Raw genomic sequence first — 15,805 nt, 5'->3', positions numbered from 1 at the left:
GGAAAGCTTCCTGGAGGAATGATGACTAAATTGAGATATGGAGGCTGAAATAAAATTACCAGAAGTTTCAAAACTTTTGACTCACTCTCACTTAAAATCATAGTGGTGCTTAATGAAATATTGTGAGTTAGGCTACAAATGCTTTTACTTCACATAGAAATAGCCCAGTCATTACCCTCCTCTTAAAAAAATACAGAAGGAGGCTAGAGAATGTTTACATACCTGTTTCCATTCAGTTTAAATCTATAATGATCTTCTATCTTGTAATCATAAAGTTAGAGTTCTGTTTGTTTACTAAGAAACGCAACAGGTGTTCCTGTAATAGAGGTATGTTTTTATAGTTGGAGGGGTTGTTGATCCACAACCTGAGACTATGAATGTTTCTACTGCAGAACTACATGCAACATGTTAAAATGTCATTTGCAGAGAGCCCTGTTTCCTCACTTGAGGTTGTAAACTATTTGTCATAGGTTAGTTAAACTAGCTCACCATCCTTGTGATAATTAACCAGGAAGACATCACGGATACTGTTACAAAGAACTCAACCAGTATAAAAGCCTGTGGGTTTTGTTAGCATAAGGATTATATAGAAGCTTTTCCTTCTTGCAAAGGTTATGCAAATAAAAGTAAAACCAGCGAGGCTAAGTTACAGTAATTTTAAGTACAATTCAAGTCTCGTTCTCCCACAGAAGTTAGCACACGAGGTGGAGCAGAGGAGCCTAGCCCAGTGTTCATGGGAACGGAATCCCGTGAAGGTGCAGGACGCCAGCACAGGCAAGCTCTTTTCAGGCACTCAAAGCCATTCAAGTGCGAAGCTTCCAGGGAAGATGGCAGATTGGATAGATGCATGAGATGTCCCTCCCCAACTTAATCTACTATTGCAATACTTTCCTGGAATGGCATTTCATAACTGCCACCTCCTAATTTTTATCCAAAGCATTTATTGCTATAGAAAATACTATATATTTTACCCTTTATTTTTTCTCTCCCCCCCAACCCCCACATTAGAATGCAAACTCATGGACAACATGACTATGGTCTATTTTGCTTACTAACAGCCCCAGTTAAAAGTGAAGAGGGTCAGGACTGAGGCTAATTAACTTTGATCTTCACTCTAGGCCCAAGGTGATATGGGTGGATAATTTGCTAACTCTCCTCCTCTCCACCTTCTAACCCCAGGTTAGTCTTTTTAAGTATTTCCCCTTGGGCTGATCAAAAATTTCCCCAAGAAGAGTCTTGCAATCTCCCGCCTTGTGGGTAAGGCCTGGCAAACCATCAGATTCTGGCAGCTGAGTGAAGAGAATGTTGGAGTTTCTGCATTCGATGTATTTTTATCAACTTTTACACATTGGTTTGTAGACTTGTGGGAGCAAATCCATGACCAAGTTAGCTTATGTCAAGAAATAGAAGCAAAAAGCTGATTATCTGTCCTTTCATTCTATGTTTCCAACTTCTGACAGTTTCCTTTGATAGTCTCTCTTTGGTCCTGTTTATCAACTCAAACATTATGATATATATGTTCATTTACCTCAGGTCTTTAACATGCTCTTTGTACATATCCAATCTGAGAAATCCCCTCTTATTCCTCTTTGTCCTTCTACCACCAATGAACCACAACTTCTCTCCTTATTTAGGACAGAACCTGTCCTATATTTATTTATGTCCTTTACACAAACCAAGGAGCCTGATACAATGAAGTAACAGGTATTTCTGATCAAAGAGGATGAGGTAGAGGAAAAGGGAAGCAAAGGAATTGACTGGAAGGCCGGGAGCTTCATAACACAGCATGCTGAGGATGTTTATGGGAACTTCATGGATTTCCTTAATTCTACCACATGTATATAAAGATTCCAGCTGAGTTTATATTAACTTGATGAACTTCATTTCTCCATGAAGTCATATTGGCAAGAAAAATGGTCTTTAAAATCAAGTCCCTCCTTGCCGAACTTTCCATTAATTCTTCTGGTTCCAAGCTACCATGAGCAAAAGAACTGCAAAGATAAATCAAGTTCACTAGTTAACCAGATTTTACCAATGGGGATCCTGGGACTCTTTGGTAGATGATGATACCTTTCTCAAACAATAGCATAACACTTACCTAATGGTGACTTTATTTGCTTTTTTTAACTTGGTAGCCAAAACATTAATTTGCTGTTGGTAATGATAGAGAAATCTTATTAAGAATTCTTTGGGGGGAAAGCATTGCACTTGTGTCAAAGGAATGTCTTGGTAAGGCCTTCTGGGAGTATAAAACAAGACTAGCAACACATGTGTTCATGGACAAATGAATTGATAAATAAAATGTAGTATGTACATACAATGGAATGGAATTCAGCCTTATAAAGGAAGGAGATTATGATACATATTATGACCTGGATGAAACTTGAAGACATTATGCTAAGTTAAATAAGCCAGTCACAAAAAAATACTGTATGATTCCACTTGCCTGATGAGGTGTAGTAAAAAGTCAAGGTAAGTTGGCCAAAAGGGATCTTTTATTTATTCATTCATTCATTCCATATGCTTTCTTACTGGAAACGTAGGCCCAGGAGATTCTAATTGCATAGGTCTACAGTGAGCCCATTAATCTGTATTTTCTAAATGGTCCCCAAGTTTTCATGATGATCAGACAGGCCTGGGAACCACAAGACTAGAGAAAGAGTATTAAAATTTTGCTTGGGCTAATAAATATTTGGGACTAATATTCTAAAGTGATTATGAAACTCTACTAAAAGAATTCCAGGTTTAAAGAGGACCCTTGTCAAGATAAATCCTTATGCTAGAAAAGTTTTTTGTAATTCTATTTTCTCTTACTTGAATATTACAATTACATAAATACCTTGATTTCTTCTCTCAGTTGTTATAGGTAACCAGTATGCTTAATTCTTCTTACCTGTTCTGTAGATAGGAAAAGGTAGGTTCAGAATTGTTAGTTCACCTGAACAAGTCACATTCAGAGTATCTAAAATAAAAATGTATGCAGGGCCAGCTTCCTGAGCTCAAGACCTCTTTAATCACATTGGGCCCATGCTTACATGCTTACATGAGCCCTGTGCTTGGATTAGTGGTCTGCTGTTGCTATCTTAAAATTTTTAATGTTTTTAACAAGAAGCCTTGCATTTTCATTTTACACTGGGCCCTGCAAATCTAGCCAGTCTAGGACCTAGGTCACTGGTTCCAAAATGTGATGTTCTAGGCTCACCTGGAGGAAAGGTCATATGGGTGAAGCAGCACTGTCCCTTTTATTCAAGACTTAACATTCTATTTTAAACACAATTTTCATATTGGTTTGGCCATGTAGCATTGCAAAATTAACAAGAGTATCCACAATTTAAAGAGAATTTAGAGCACAGAATAAATAGTTACAACCAAGTTTCGGAGAGAAATCCTCACAAAGACTAATATAATTTTCTCACAAATATTTACAAGTTTTAAATTCTTGGACATTAGTCATTCCATTTATTTTGGTGTTTCCTTGTGAACGAAGTCCACCCAGTGTCTATATCTTATTGAGGAAAATCTGTGAAGCTAATGCAGTAAAAAGAATCAAGAATGACAAAAATAAATGTTTTCAACTTGAGCCAAAGCAAATCACTTGTGCATTCATATGTTACAGAAAATGTGATCCCCTTTTTCCATTTTTATAAGGCCAACACCTATCAGAAACACTAATTCTTACCACTTACTGATTTAGACTAGGTCTTAAAAGCATAAAAAGGCTGTTCATGGAAATGAACAAAGAAAGTATTTGTATCTCTATCTGAGAATGCTTGCCAGAATCCATTCCAAATTAGCAGAGTAACATTTACTTTACATTTGTATGTTTTGGTGAATTTTATAAACCCTGATGCTAACTGACTTTTGCTTGTAAAGCAGAGCTATAAACTGATGTGAGGAGAGAAGACCCGTGATATGTCAGAACTGAAATGTTCGAGCCTTATTTAGTAAACACGATCACCCTTTTGCACCAGAAATCACCACAGAAGACACTGAGGTCCCAAGTCCAGGTTTCACTTCTTCCTTATCCCAAAGCACCTTAAATGCTAGCACATGGAAAGTACTGAACAAACCCTCTCATAACCTTCCCTCCAATTTTGGCCTCTCAGGGAACAACCCCCTTTTTCCTGCTAATTTTTCACCCAGATGTGTCCTGATTGGGCAGTGCTCCCAGGTGGCCAACTTTTCATGTTCTCTCTGTCAAACTTCCATTATCATTTATTTGTTCCCAGTTCCGCTCCCTCTGATTCCCAGATGAACATAATGTGATGACTAACTTAGGATCATGTTTGATTAATTAGTGTATTAACAAGGTAGCATGAGACTTCTATTCTTTTTTAGGTGATATTTTTTACAATAACGATATATTAAGACAGTGGCCAATGGAATGACTTAAAGTTAAAATTTATGGCTACACAATTGGGATTTTGAAACACCTCTGAATCTCATAATTTATGGCAGCCTATGGACAGGACTGGCTCTTTCAAAAAGGTACGTATTCATTTCTTTACTTAATCATCAAATATGTATTAAGGACTTAGCCTGTGCCAGGGCATACAACATTGAACAAGATGATCAGGCTCCTATTGTCATGAAGTTTACATCACTGGCATGTACCAAGAGAATCTACAAAAAAGAAAATAGATATATATTATATGTGTGTGTGTGTGTATTAATAATAGTAAGTGCTAGGATGAAAATAAGACATGGTGATGTGAAAAGAAGTGACTAGGGTGTGGGCCTGGGGCTATAGCTGAGTGGTCAAAGAAGGCCTCTTTGAGGAGAGACATTGATGTTGAGACCTGAATGATAAGAAAGAACCAGACATGCAATGATCTGGAAAGAGAACATGTGTGGCACATGGGAAGAGCTAGTGCAAAGGCCCCAAGATGAGAAACAGTGCTTTTGGCCTAAGGGTATTGTGGCTAGAAAGGAGGATGAGCAAGGGAGGTGAAGGTGAGAGGTAGGCAGGGGCCAGTTCATGTGGGGTCTTGAAGACCAAGAAGAGGCTTTGGATTTCATTCTGAGTGTGACCAGAAGCCACAGGAGTGCCTTAAGCAGGGGCATGACATGTTCTTCTTATGTTTTAAAACAGCCCTCTGGCACTTGAATTGTAACTAGATGATAGAGAGATGCCAGAGAAGAAGCAAGGAGGACAATTAGGACTGAGATACTGGCGCTTAGGGCGAGATGGCACCAGCGGAGATGTTGGCAGCAGACAGAGTCAGGACAGATCTTGGAAATGAGAGTCAATAGAATTTGCTGATGTATTCCATTTGGTGGGGAGGAAAGGGAAGAGAGGAGTCAAGGATGAGTTCTGGCTTTTTGGTTTGAGTAATTGAACATACGGTAGTGTCATTTCCTGAGATGGAAAGGTTGGGAGGGGGTTGCCCTGGTCAGATGGGCTCAGTTGGTTGGAGTGTCATCCTGTAACTAAGGGTTATGGGTTCAATTTCCAGTCAGGGCACATATGTAGGTTGTAGGTTTGATCCCCAGTCCAGGCACATACTATCCCCAGTCTGGGCACAATTGGGAGGCAACCAGTTGATGCTTCTCTCTCACATCGATGTTTCTCTCTCTCCCTTCCTCTGTCTCTAAAAAGCAATGGAAAAAAAAAAGTCCCAGGTGGGAATAAAAAAATAATAGTAATTTTTTTTTTGAAAGAAAATCTGGGAGAGGGGAAGTTTGATGAAACAGGTTTTGAGGGAGAAATCACAACTCATACTTTTTAGATGTTGAGTTTGAGATGTCTATGAGACATCCAAGTAGAATTGTCAAGTGAACACTTAGCTATGTAGGTCTGGAGCACAGAGGAGAGGTCAGGGATAAAAATGTAAATTGGGGAGTTGTTGGTATATAGGTGGAAGTTAAGGTCACAGGGCTGGATGAGATTATCTAAAGAGGGAGGGTGAATGGAGAAGATGAGGAGTCAAGAATGCCACCACTCAAAGGGTAAGCAGAGAAGTCAGTAAAAGGGCAGTTTCAGAGTGATGGCAACAGACTGAGTAGATTGAAGAAATATGTGTTATACTCTTTAAGATTCCCAAAGTTGTGCTGGTCTAGGAATGCACGCATGTTCTCAGAGGTTTTTAATTCCTTTTTCTAAACTATGTGGCACACAGAAAATAACAACAAAATGTGGGGAAGTTTTCATTGCCACCTACGTAGCTCATAAATCTTGAAACACCTGAAAGAGCTCTTAAATAACTAACATTGATAATTTTATGGGGTAGCTCTCCAAGACATCATGAAGAAAAAAAACCAATAAAAGCAGCTGTAAAAAGTCTAACAAAAATAGAAAACCTGACTGGGAATAACTCATCCTGATGAATTTCTATGTTGTAATGCTAACAAAGCTACCATAAACACAATGCATTTACTTCTGTGGTTAAGGCATTCATATTATAACAAATCCCACGACTAATAAAATGTTGTCTACAATTGTGACAGGCTTTTATTTCACTTGTCACAAAGTGCTACTGAAATTGTATCATGTTCCATTTAACTCAAGAATTGTTTTTATGGAGCAGAGAGTGAAGGAAAGGGGTTGTGCTTGCGGCTGAAGGGGACACAAACATGAGTCATAAGCAGCCCCTGCCTCTACCACCAGGCTGCCACCACAACACAGGCAGGGACTGAGTCTGTCTGGGTGGCCACTGTAACCCAGCGTCGGGATGTAGAAGGAAGGCACTTGTCTTAGTCCTGCAGGCTACCACAGACTAGGTGGCTTTTGTTTCTCACCTTTTCGGAGGCTGGTAAGTCCAGAAACATGATGCCAGCAGGTTTGGTGTTTGGTGAGGCTTCTGCTTCATGCACAGCCAACTTCTTGTGTCTTCACATGGCCAAGGGAACTCAGTGGAGTCTCTTTATTGAGAGCATTAATTCCATCATGAGGGCTCCATCCTCATGACCTGAGAACCTCACAAAGGCCCCAACTCTTAATACCATCACCTTTGGCACTATATTTTCAACATGTGAATTTTTAGTGAGGCATCCAAACATTCAGACCAGAGCAGTGCTCAAGTCAATATTTCTGAATACAGGAATTAATTCAAATTAGAGAAAGATTAGTATATCTAGCACATAGTAGGTAGGTATTCAATAAATATTTATTGAATAAACATCTTAGGCTATATTACAAAATAAGTAGGAAAAACATGAAGGGATATAAAACTAGGATTGTCAGAAAAGGTTCTTAAAAAATTGTGGCTTCTGAAATAGGCCTTGAAGGGTAGGTAGAATGTTAACAGGTAGAGTTAGAAGGAAAGCTATTCTAAGCATGGAGACAAGAAAGACATGTTTCTTTAAGATTTTTAACCACAAAACAAGACCCTTTAAAATGAAAAAGAGAGAGGGAGAGAGAAAGTATATACATGCTGAAGGAGGCTTTTCACTACCCAATCATGTGAAGTGTAGCGCTTTGAGTTTGTTATCTAGTATTGAGCCAAATGTTCTGTAGGGGGAATGTGTATCAGTGCCCTGGGCTGCGTCCCACAGTGACAACTTGCAGAGAAAGCTGCTCCCTATAACTAATACCTACCTCCCCTGCCTGACCTTATCTTCTTGAGAAATAGCAGTTTTGGTTAGGTCACCTGTAAGTTTTAGACGAAGAAATTCAGCCATCCAACCTCACCCAGAATCATGCAGATAAATCAGAGTAAAACACAGGCAGCAGAGCTCAAGCCTCCTGCCCCACTGTAAGGACATGTATATGGTTAGAAAAACACATCGTTTTCCTCCCTGTCTGCTTTCATGGAAAACAGGCCAGCATCAAGGGCATGTACCTGCAGGGCTAATTGACAAGATGGAAACTCATACTGTCTGTTCTCTTCCTAAACATTTGAAAAGGAGAAGACTCTGGGAAGTGTGAAAAGATTACAGATAGGGCAAACTGGGGAAGAGTCTCTCTCTCCCCTCTGGTGCTCTGCCTCAGAAATATCCCAGATGTGTGTTTGAAAGATGAGAGAGAAATGGGCAGGGCCAGCCTCATGGGTGTGGGGACCTGCACCTAGGTTTAATGCCACAGTCTCACTGTCTTGAAATTCTCAATAATTTTTGAACATGGGACCTCACATCTTCATTTTGCACTGGGCCTCTAAATTGTGTAGTAAGTCCTGGAGGTAGGAGCTGACAAGAACTAGCCTTCAGGGAAAAACAAGTTCATGCCTGACTCCCACTGGGCCTTAAACTGATGCTTCTTGACCAGTTTCTGGTCAAGCATTTTCTTTTCTCAAGCATGTCAGAATACAGGGACCTTGGACTCACTAACCTGGGTCTGAGGAAAAAGCAGGAAACAGCTCTCCTCAACTATAACATTTCTTTGAAGGCTCGTATTTTATCCTAAAGAAAAAAAGTGATATTTGCATGCTGTTCCATAATATATCTGTTGAATACATTTAAAAAATAAGATAGACTCCATCTTCCCCCTAAAATCTTTAGGACTGACATATCAAGAAGATATAGCTTCTTTATTACTTGGGTATGAAGGTCTTTTGGCCTGTCAAATACCCACCCCCACCCCCCACTTGCTATAGCAACGGGGGGCACACAGGGCCAGGGGACACAAGGCAAAGGTCCAGATCAGCAAATACCCACTTGTGGGACTCCAACTTTCTCTCTGTCCTCACATGGTCCCCCTGTGACCTTTGTGGGCATGCTATGTAGCTCAAAGTTTCTGACTCCTTTCTTTCTGCCCTTCTTCTTTTTCTTCTTCCTATAAAAAACCTCATATTTACTTGCTAGAACACAGCCCTAAAATTGCTTTTAGCCTTTAATCAGAGAAGTAGAACCACTAGGAGTGATACAGACAATGGATTTGTTTAAAGAATCGAAACTCTAACCAACAATTTTTGGAGCTCATTAAATCGTCTACGTAAGGCTATGGATTCTGCATCTGGTGCTGGGGCTGCAATCTGTAGAGTAGGTAGTCGGGAAGGAAAGATGGACATGAAGTGGGAGAGAGCAAGGACCAACTGAAGTATATGGGGACCAGCTGAACCCCTCCAGGACACACCAGTATCCTAGCATTGCTTGTTGGTGGTGGAAGAACTACCCCCATCACATAGAACTTGGTTATTCAGACCTCTTTAGATGGGCAACAGCTGTTAATTATTTGGAATGTAGGGATAGAACATATGACAGTACACATCTATTATAAAAATGAAACTGCTTATTATCTCAATATTGTTTCTAATGTGGGTGAAGAAATGTAATAAAAACTATATGAGAATGTAAAATAAAGCATACTATTCTCTCTGCCTGGGCCCTCCATGACTTCATCCTTCAGGTTTCACCTTAAACAGATACATCTTCAAGAAGCCTACTCTGACCTCCACTCAGGCCCACCCCAACCCAGTTAGCATCCTCGGTTACTCTGCCCCATAATATCCTGTAATTTCCTTTTTGTAACATACATCAAGATGATAATTGACTGGCTGTTCATCTCTGAGTCTTCCCCAAGAGCATATGAACTCTATTAAAGTAAAGGCTGTTTCTCCTTTCCCTGTAGGATTTACAGTGCTTAGTATAATATTGGATGTTTAATAATTATTGATAGACTGACTAAATCAATCAATCATGAGGAGACAAAATAACTTGTTTTGGTGCTATTTGAGTATATTTATAATTTTACTTTGTGGAGGTATTATTGAATGGACAGGATTTAGGCTGTTTCAAAAGGATCATTGAAAATGATTCAATGAATTTACAAGTTATCAACTACAGTGTTCCCCCTTATCGACAGTTTCACTTTCAGCAGTGTCAATTACTTGCAATCAATCATGGTCTGAAAATATCATATGGGAAATTCCAGAAATAAACTATTCATAAGTTTTAAATTGCATGCCATTCTGGGTAGTCTAGCACTGTCCTGCTTTGTCCCGCCTCGGATGTGAATAATCCCTTTGTCCACGGTATCCATTAGTCATTCAGTAGCCTCTTGGGTTATCAGGTCTACTGTTTTGGTATCTCAGTGCTTGTATTCAAGTGACCCTTACTTCACTTAATAATAATGGCCCAAAGCACAAAAGCAGTGATGCTGGCAATTTGGATGTGCCAAAGAGACACTGTTAAGTGCTTCCTTTAAGTGAAAAGGTGAACGTTCTCAACTTCATAAGAAAAGGAAAAAAACATCGGATGCAACCCTGTAAGATCCCTACAACCATAAACCCCAAATCATCAATAAAATGATTATCCCCATTTTACAGAAGTAAGACAAAGAGTCTGCATTTCCGACAAGCTCCCAAGTGATGATGATGCTGTCCCTGGGCTACACTTTTTTAGGTTCCAGATCTTCAGCCTTCAATCTTCTGTACTCCCTACCTCTGTTCTTTAATTGATTCCTGAACTTGCTTCTTTTCCAACCTAGTGTGAACTCCAAGGGCAGTAATTTCAACCATACCTTGCCCCCTTGCCTTTCTGGAACAACAACCCTGGCAATCTCAATCCTTGTATTGATCAAACCTCCAGTATCCAGCCACAGAACCTCTAAAGGAAACCATATAATTGCACTGCTTTTATAACAAATGTTTGATTTCTAAAGTCAAGTCAGCAATCCTTCACTTTGTTTCTAGTCAGTTCCCTTTTCTATTCCTTATTGTGACTTTGCTTAAATCTAACTAATCTCCTCAAGCCCATACCCTCTCCTTTCAGTGAACAATGATGTAAGGAGAACCCTTTCAAGCCATCTAGAAGTCACATTTAGCATAGTACCTGCCACATACCTTTAAAAAATCCAACAATATCATCCTGGCCTGGTGGCTCAGCTGGTTGGAGCATCCTCCCATATAGCAAAAAATTGCAGGTTCAATTCCTGGTCAGGACACTTACCTAGGTTGCCGATTTGGTCCTCAGTTGGTCAGGGTGTGTGTGGGAGGCAACCAATCGATGTTTCTCTCTTACATCAATGTTTTTCTCTCTCTCCCCCGCATCTTCTCTTTCCCTAAAATCAATAAACATAACCTTAGATAAGAATTTAAAAAAATCAAACAATATCATATTAACATTTCCCAACTCTTAGAAAACTCTGCTTAATTAAATTAGATTATTTCTTTAAGAAACACCTCACACAATGACCCAGATCATGTGACACTATAGTCTTAGTTCTTCAGCGACTCCGCTCTGCTGCCTGGGAATCACAGGCAGCCGCAGGGTTCCTAAGAGTTCAACTGTACAATATCTAGCTAACAAAATGGGGCAGGCGAACTCTTGAAGGCGCATTCAATTCACTCGAGGCACTTTAAAAAATTATCTTTCCTGGGCCTCAATAAGAGAAATCTGGTTCAATTCATCTGGAGTGGGGCCCTGGCACCACAATTTCTAATGTGTTGAAGATGAATGTTATTGCAAATTAGGGATTTTCAAACTTTCTATAGTCACGTTACCCTGACAGGTAATCTGTGACAGATATATGAGATCTCTGCCGGCACCACAAACTCCCTCCAGTTTTGGTGAAGTCTTCCCTCGTTCTCCCCATTGTGAACACAGACCACTCAATCTGTACAGAAAGAAGCATTTTAGGAGAACGGAAACTGACCTAGGAAGTATTAGTGGAGGGGGTATTGGATTTACGAATAGTGACTCTATTTCCTAATATGTGATTTTCAGTTTTAAATTTAACTCTGATTTACTCAAATCTCGTACACCACATATATTTGTCGGAAATGTTCCTTCACTCCACATGACGGCATTTAAAACTTTTACACGCATGCATTCTTAAATCCCACGCGACTGCAAAACAGGGCTGCGGAGCCTGGCACGGCTGGGGCGCGGTCCCAGCGGCCGCAGAGACCGCAGAGACCGTAAGAGCCCGTGCCGGACTCCCTGCACCCCCATCTTGCGCGGCGCACCCCGGGGCGCCAAGTGAGCCGTAGGGTCTCCAGCCTGCGACGCCCAGCGCGTGGAGCCCGCCGACCTCTTATCTCCAAATTTGCAGCAATGGAGACCCTCGGGGGAGCGCCCCCGTCCCCCACAGCGGCTGGAGTTGTGGCGGAGGCGAGGACACACTTCAAACCCAGCAAAGACTGAAGCTCCTGCCCAGCCGCACAGCGCTCGCTGCTCGAGCGCCTGGTCTCGCAGGTACGAAGAAGACAGAGGAGTCCAGGACCGCACGTCTCGGCCCCGCCTAGGAGGAACCCTACGGCGCCTGAATGGGCCAGAGGGATGTCAGTCAGGACACGGGAGCGGGTCCTGGGAGCGCCCGCCCCCTGGCAGGGCTATAATGACTGGCCCCGCGGGCCGCGGGCGGCTGAAGGTGCGCGCCTGTGCCGGGGTGAGGTTGAGGGCGCGCGCGGCCGGGTGCAGCTGCCACAGCTGCCTGGCGGCGATCTGCAGTCGAGACTTGGGGAGGGAAGGAAGGGGCGGGGGGCGAGATGGAAGGCACCCCAGGCTGCCCATGTTCCGGTTGCACTAACTCCTGAAGGTGTTGCTTCCAACTTTTACCTCCTTAGGAAGCAGGAAACGATAGTGTCAGATCTGACACTAGAATGTTTGTGCCGAATCTAGTAATGCCCCTACGCGCCCCCCCCCCGCCCCTCCGCCCCGAACCAGTTCCTTGTCTCAGCTTTATTATCATTTTTATTCATCTCTAGAACATGGACTTCGGCCGCTTCTGGCTAGGGCTGCTGCTGCCTTTGGTAGCTGCGCTGGATTTCAGCTACCACCACCAGGAAGAGATGGAAGCGTTTTTGAAGAATGTTGCCCAAAACTACAGTTCTATCACTCACTTACACAGTATTGGGAAATCTGTGAAAGGTAGGGTCCGTCTCGTGCACTTTTCCAAACCTTGCTTTCGTTCATTAAATATACCTTAGCTTCGTGTCCCTCCCTCCGTGAAGCTACCCAGAGGAGCTCCAAGCGGGTACACCTATGCCTTGCTTGTTGGTTGTTTTCTGCTTTTGTGTATTGTGTTGTTTTATTTTATCAAGGGAGTAGTAACAGGACGACCTGAGTTTTACTAAATGTCCCTGCTGTCATTCGATGTCATTGAGTCCTAGGAGTTAATGGCGTTCTTTCTTTTTCGATCTTGCAAACATCGATTGCCTGGAATGTGTATTTTAGTTCTTTTTCTAGATAAGCCTCTGCCAGGGAAGTCCGTTTATCCATCTCAGGTTTCCCTTTTTGTTGACTTCTTTAAATGTGATTCAGACTGTTAGTATCACATCTAAAGGTTCTTTTGAACTAAAATAGTATGGTTCTGTTGATGAGATTTCCATGTCATGTATAATTAACCCAAATGCTTAAAGTTGTGCAAAAAATATGGCTCTGATACTGTTAAAGGCTGTTTTTAAAATCATCCATTTGAATAAGACAATTGCTGGATAAAAAATATATGTTAACAGTGATTGGTACTATTTCTAGCATTTTCACATTTATCACTTAATTGCTTTATTGATTTAATTGAGAAACTATATTAGTGTAAATATATAATTCCGTATTTAACAGTTATCATTTTTATTGATGGGGATGTTGAATCATAAAGATATTAAGTATTTTGTCCAAGATCACCATGATGGTAAGTTATATAACCAGGATTGAAACTCAGATCACTACTTCAAGGCTTGGACATTTGGGTGCAAGGCAAATAATTTTATCAGATATTACTTCTTAATGCTCTATTATTATATCAGTACCTGCCAAGAAAACTTGGTACTTAAATCAAAAGTTTTGTCAAGTTTATGCAGTTTGGATTTCAACTTCTAATATCTTCAAATGCTACCTAAATTTTGGCTGCAAGCTTTTCAGCCAATTGGGAGTCTCTTAATTACCATATTCTTATTCTTTCCCCCAAATTAAGGTCAAGGTTTTTATTTTTATTTATTTAGTTAGTTATTTTCCCCTTCTTTCTTTTCAATTTTTTTTTATTGCTCTATTACAGTTGTCCCAATTTTTCCCCCATTGCTCTGTACTGCCCTGCCCCCCATCAAGGTTTTTATATTAAAGGAAAAGTATTTCATAAATTTACTTATATGCAATGCAAAATAAAAATCCTGGGTTTATCTGTATAATGGTACCTTTGTTTTTAAACAACATTGCCAAAGAATTGGTGCTAGAATTACTCTGTATTGCTCTGTACTCTTAAGATTATAGAGGTTAGATGTATGAGAAATCATATCTTGAATCAGCATATGTATTCAACCTTTTGAAATAATTTCCCCCTGAGGCTAGAGAGGAGCAATTTTAAAAGATCTAAGAATACTAATTATATTAATGAAGGAAATGTAGAATGCAACTAGCTTGAGTAATAACTCAGTCATCACTTAAGCCACAAGGTGAGGAGGATATTGTTAATTTTAAGTACTAAATTAAGTATTAGATTTGGTAAGTTTTTATTTGTGCAGCACAAAGTGCATGTGAAAGAGAGCTGGGGACTCTCTTAATGTGAACCAGCTATTTTGATCTCTCCTGTGTGATATCAAACCACAGACCAGCAGGCTTAATTTTTTTTACTTTGTATGAACTCATATGGTTAAAGGACTGAGGAGTTATCGTGTAAAAATAATATCTGACACTAGTGGTCATATATTTGCTCCAAGTAGGTTCTGAATAATTACTCAGATTAAGAAAAATCCCAAATCTCCTATTAGGTTCCAAGTAGTAGGTTACACTACACACTAGTAGCTGGGAGTCAGTTGCCACTATATCTGCATGTTAGTATGAGCATTGAAAGACAGAGTCGCTTTGTTGGCACTCTTCACTAGATAGGCAATATTTCCAGGCCAATCTGCCCTCTAGTGCAGGAGCACTGATCTCTTATCTCTTGTTGTCAAATAAAAATTTAAAAAATGACAACAGCCAACACAACCATAGCCATTGGTGTGAATGAATCAAAATTATACCTATTATTTTTGTCAGATTGGCAAAAAAAATAATATATTTTTTGGTGTGCCACAGAATTTTAGTAGTTAGTTTATGTGTGCCATGAGATAAAAAAGGTTGAAAATAGCTGCTCTGGTTTAAGATAAGTTTGCTTAGCAAATAGGATTTATCACATATGATATTTATTTTTCTTTTTGTTATGTGTATGAACCTACACAGAAGGGAGAATAATATTCCAACTCTGCTGACACATTTTAAAATTTTTGTAATGCATATTTCATATAGTTTCATTGTTGTAATAATGGATTCCATTCTACTTCTTTCTCCAGTTCTCATTATTATATCACATATTTCTATGAATTGACAGTTTTCAAATGTGAATTGGTTCCTATATAGTATATTATCCTCTTGATTATCTGAATTTTCTTAGTCATTCACCTCTTTGAGACATCTCTATGGTTTCTGATTATCTTTTTTATAAACAGTGATGCTATAAAACCATCAATGCATGTTATGATAAGTACCTTCTATTATATTGGGTGATTTTTTTTCCAGTTTTTTATTTGAAGTGTTTGAAGACCACAGACAAGTTTAATGCATGTATACCTTGTGCCTAGGTTTCAGACATAGTAGACTGGCCGACTGACCGTATTTCAGTTGACTCTTTTGGAGAAACTCCATTACCTAATAACATAGTAAAGAAAATCTACATGAAACAAGAGAGTGAACTCAAACAAACAAAGCAAAACAAAACAAAAAACTTGACAACTGAATTGAGAAAAATCAGTAAAAGTACAATGTTCATTGGTTCCTTCCTCTGTTCAGTTAAGGAAGCTTCTCCCTCTTTCCCACCTCTTTTGGAATTTCTAACTCCCTTTGTGTAGTAGGATGCCTGGAACATATTCAGTAACTTACATCTATCTGTTTGATGGTTTGAATATTTGCTGGCTGAATGCCTTGTGGAGTAAGCAAAGGTGTGTGCCATTTGTCCCCT

At 40.1% G+C, this 15,805-nt stretch overlaps 1 protein-coding gene and 1 long non-coding RNA gene across 3 annotated transcripts in view; one reads left to right on the top strand and one right to left on the bottom strand.

The window, feature by feature from the left end:
• Nucleotides 1-1,623: 1,623 nt before the first annotated feature.
• Nucleotides 1,624-8,328, bottom strand: LOC150012128 (uncharacterized). Of its 2 annotated transcripts, XR_016510704.1 has the most exons (4): nucleotides 8,267-8,328; nucleotides 6,739-6,861; nucleotides 2,840-2,898; nucleotides 1,624-1,991 (listed from the first exon to the last, which is right to left on the bottom strand). It is a non-coding gene; the product is annotated as an uncharacterized LOC150012128 (long non-coding RNA). The 2 variants fall into 2 exon arrangements; XR_016510703.1 differs by lacking the exon at nucleotides 8,267-8,328 and having other exon boundaries at nucleotides 6,739-6,960.
• Nucleotides 8,329-12,249: 3,921 nt separating this feature from the next.
• The window catches only part of CPM (carboxypeptidase M), an 87,137-nt gene continuing 83,581 nt past the window's right edge, over nucleotides 12,250-15,805 (top strand). The window contains exons 1-2 of the mRNA XM_090273589.1: nucleotides 12,250-12,265; nucleotides 12,585-12,747. Coding sequence (XP_090129715.1) covers nucleotides 12,588-12,747 — 160 coding nt within the window. The 5' untranslated portion in view covers nucleotides 12,250-12,265; nucleotides 12,585-12,587. The remainder of the gene's footprint in view (nucleotides 12,266-12,584; nucleotides 12,748-15,805) is intronic.

This window comes from Furipterus horrens, unplaced genomic scaffold (genome assembly GCF_987537825.1).
Source record: "Furipterus horrens unplaced genomic scaffold, mFurHor1.1.pri manual_scaffold_4, whole genome shotgun sequence".
NCBI lineage: Eukaryota > Metazoa > Chordata > Mammalia > Chiroptera > Furipteridae > Furipterus > Furipterus horrens.
Note: the sequence above shows the minus strand (reverse complement) of the source record. Positions and strands in the feature narration are given on the sequence as shown.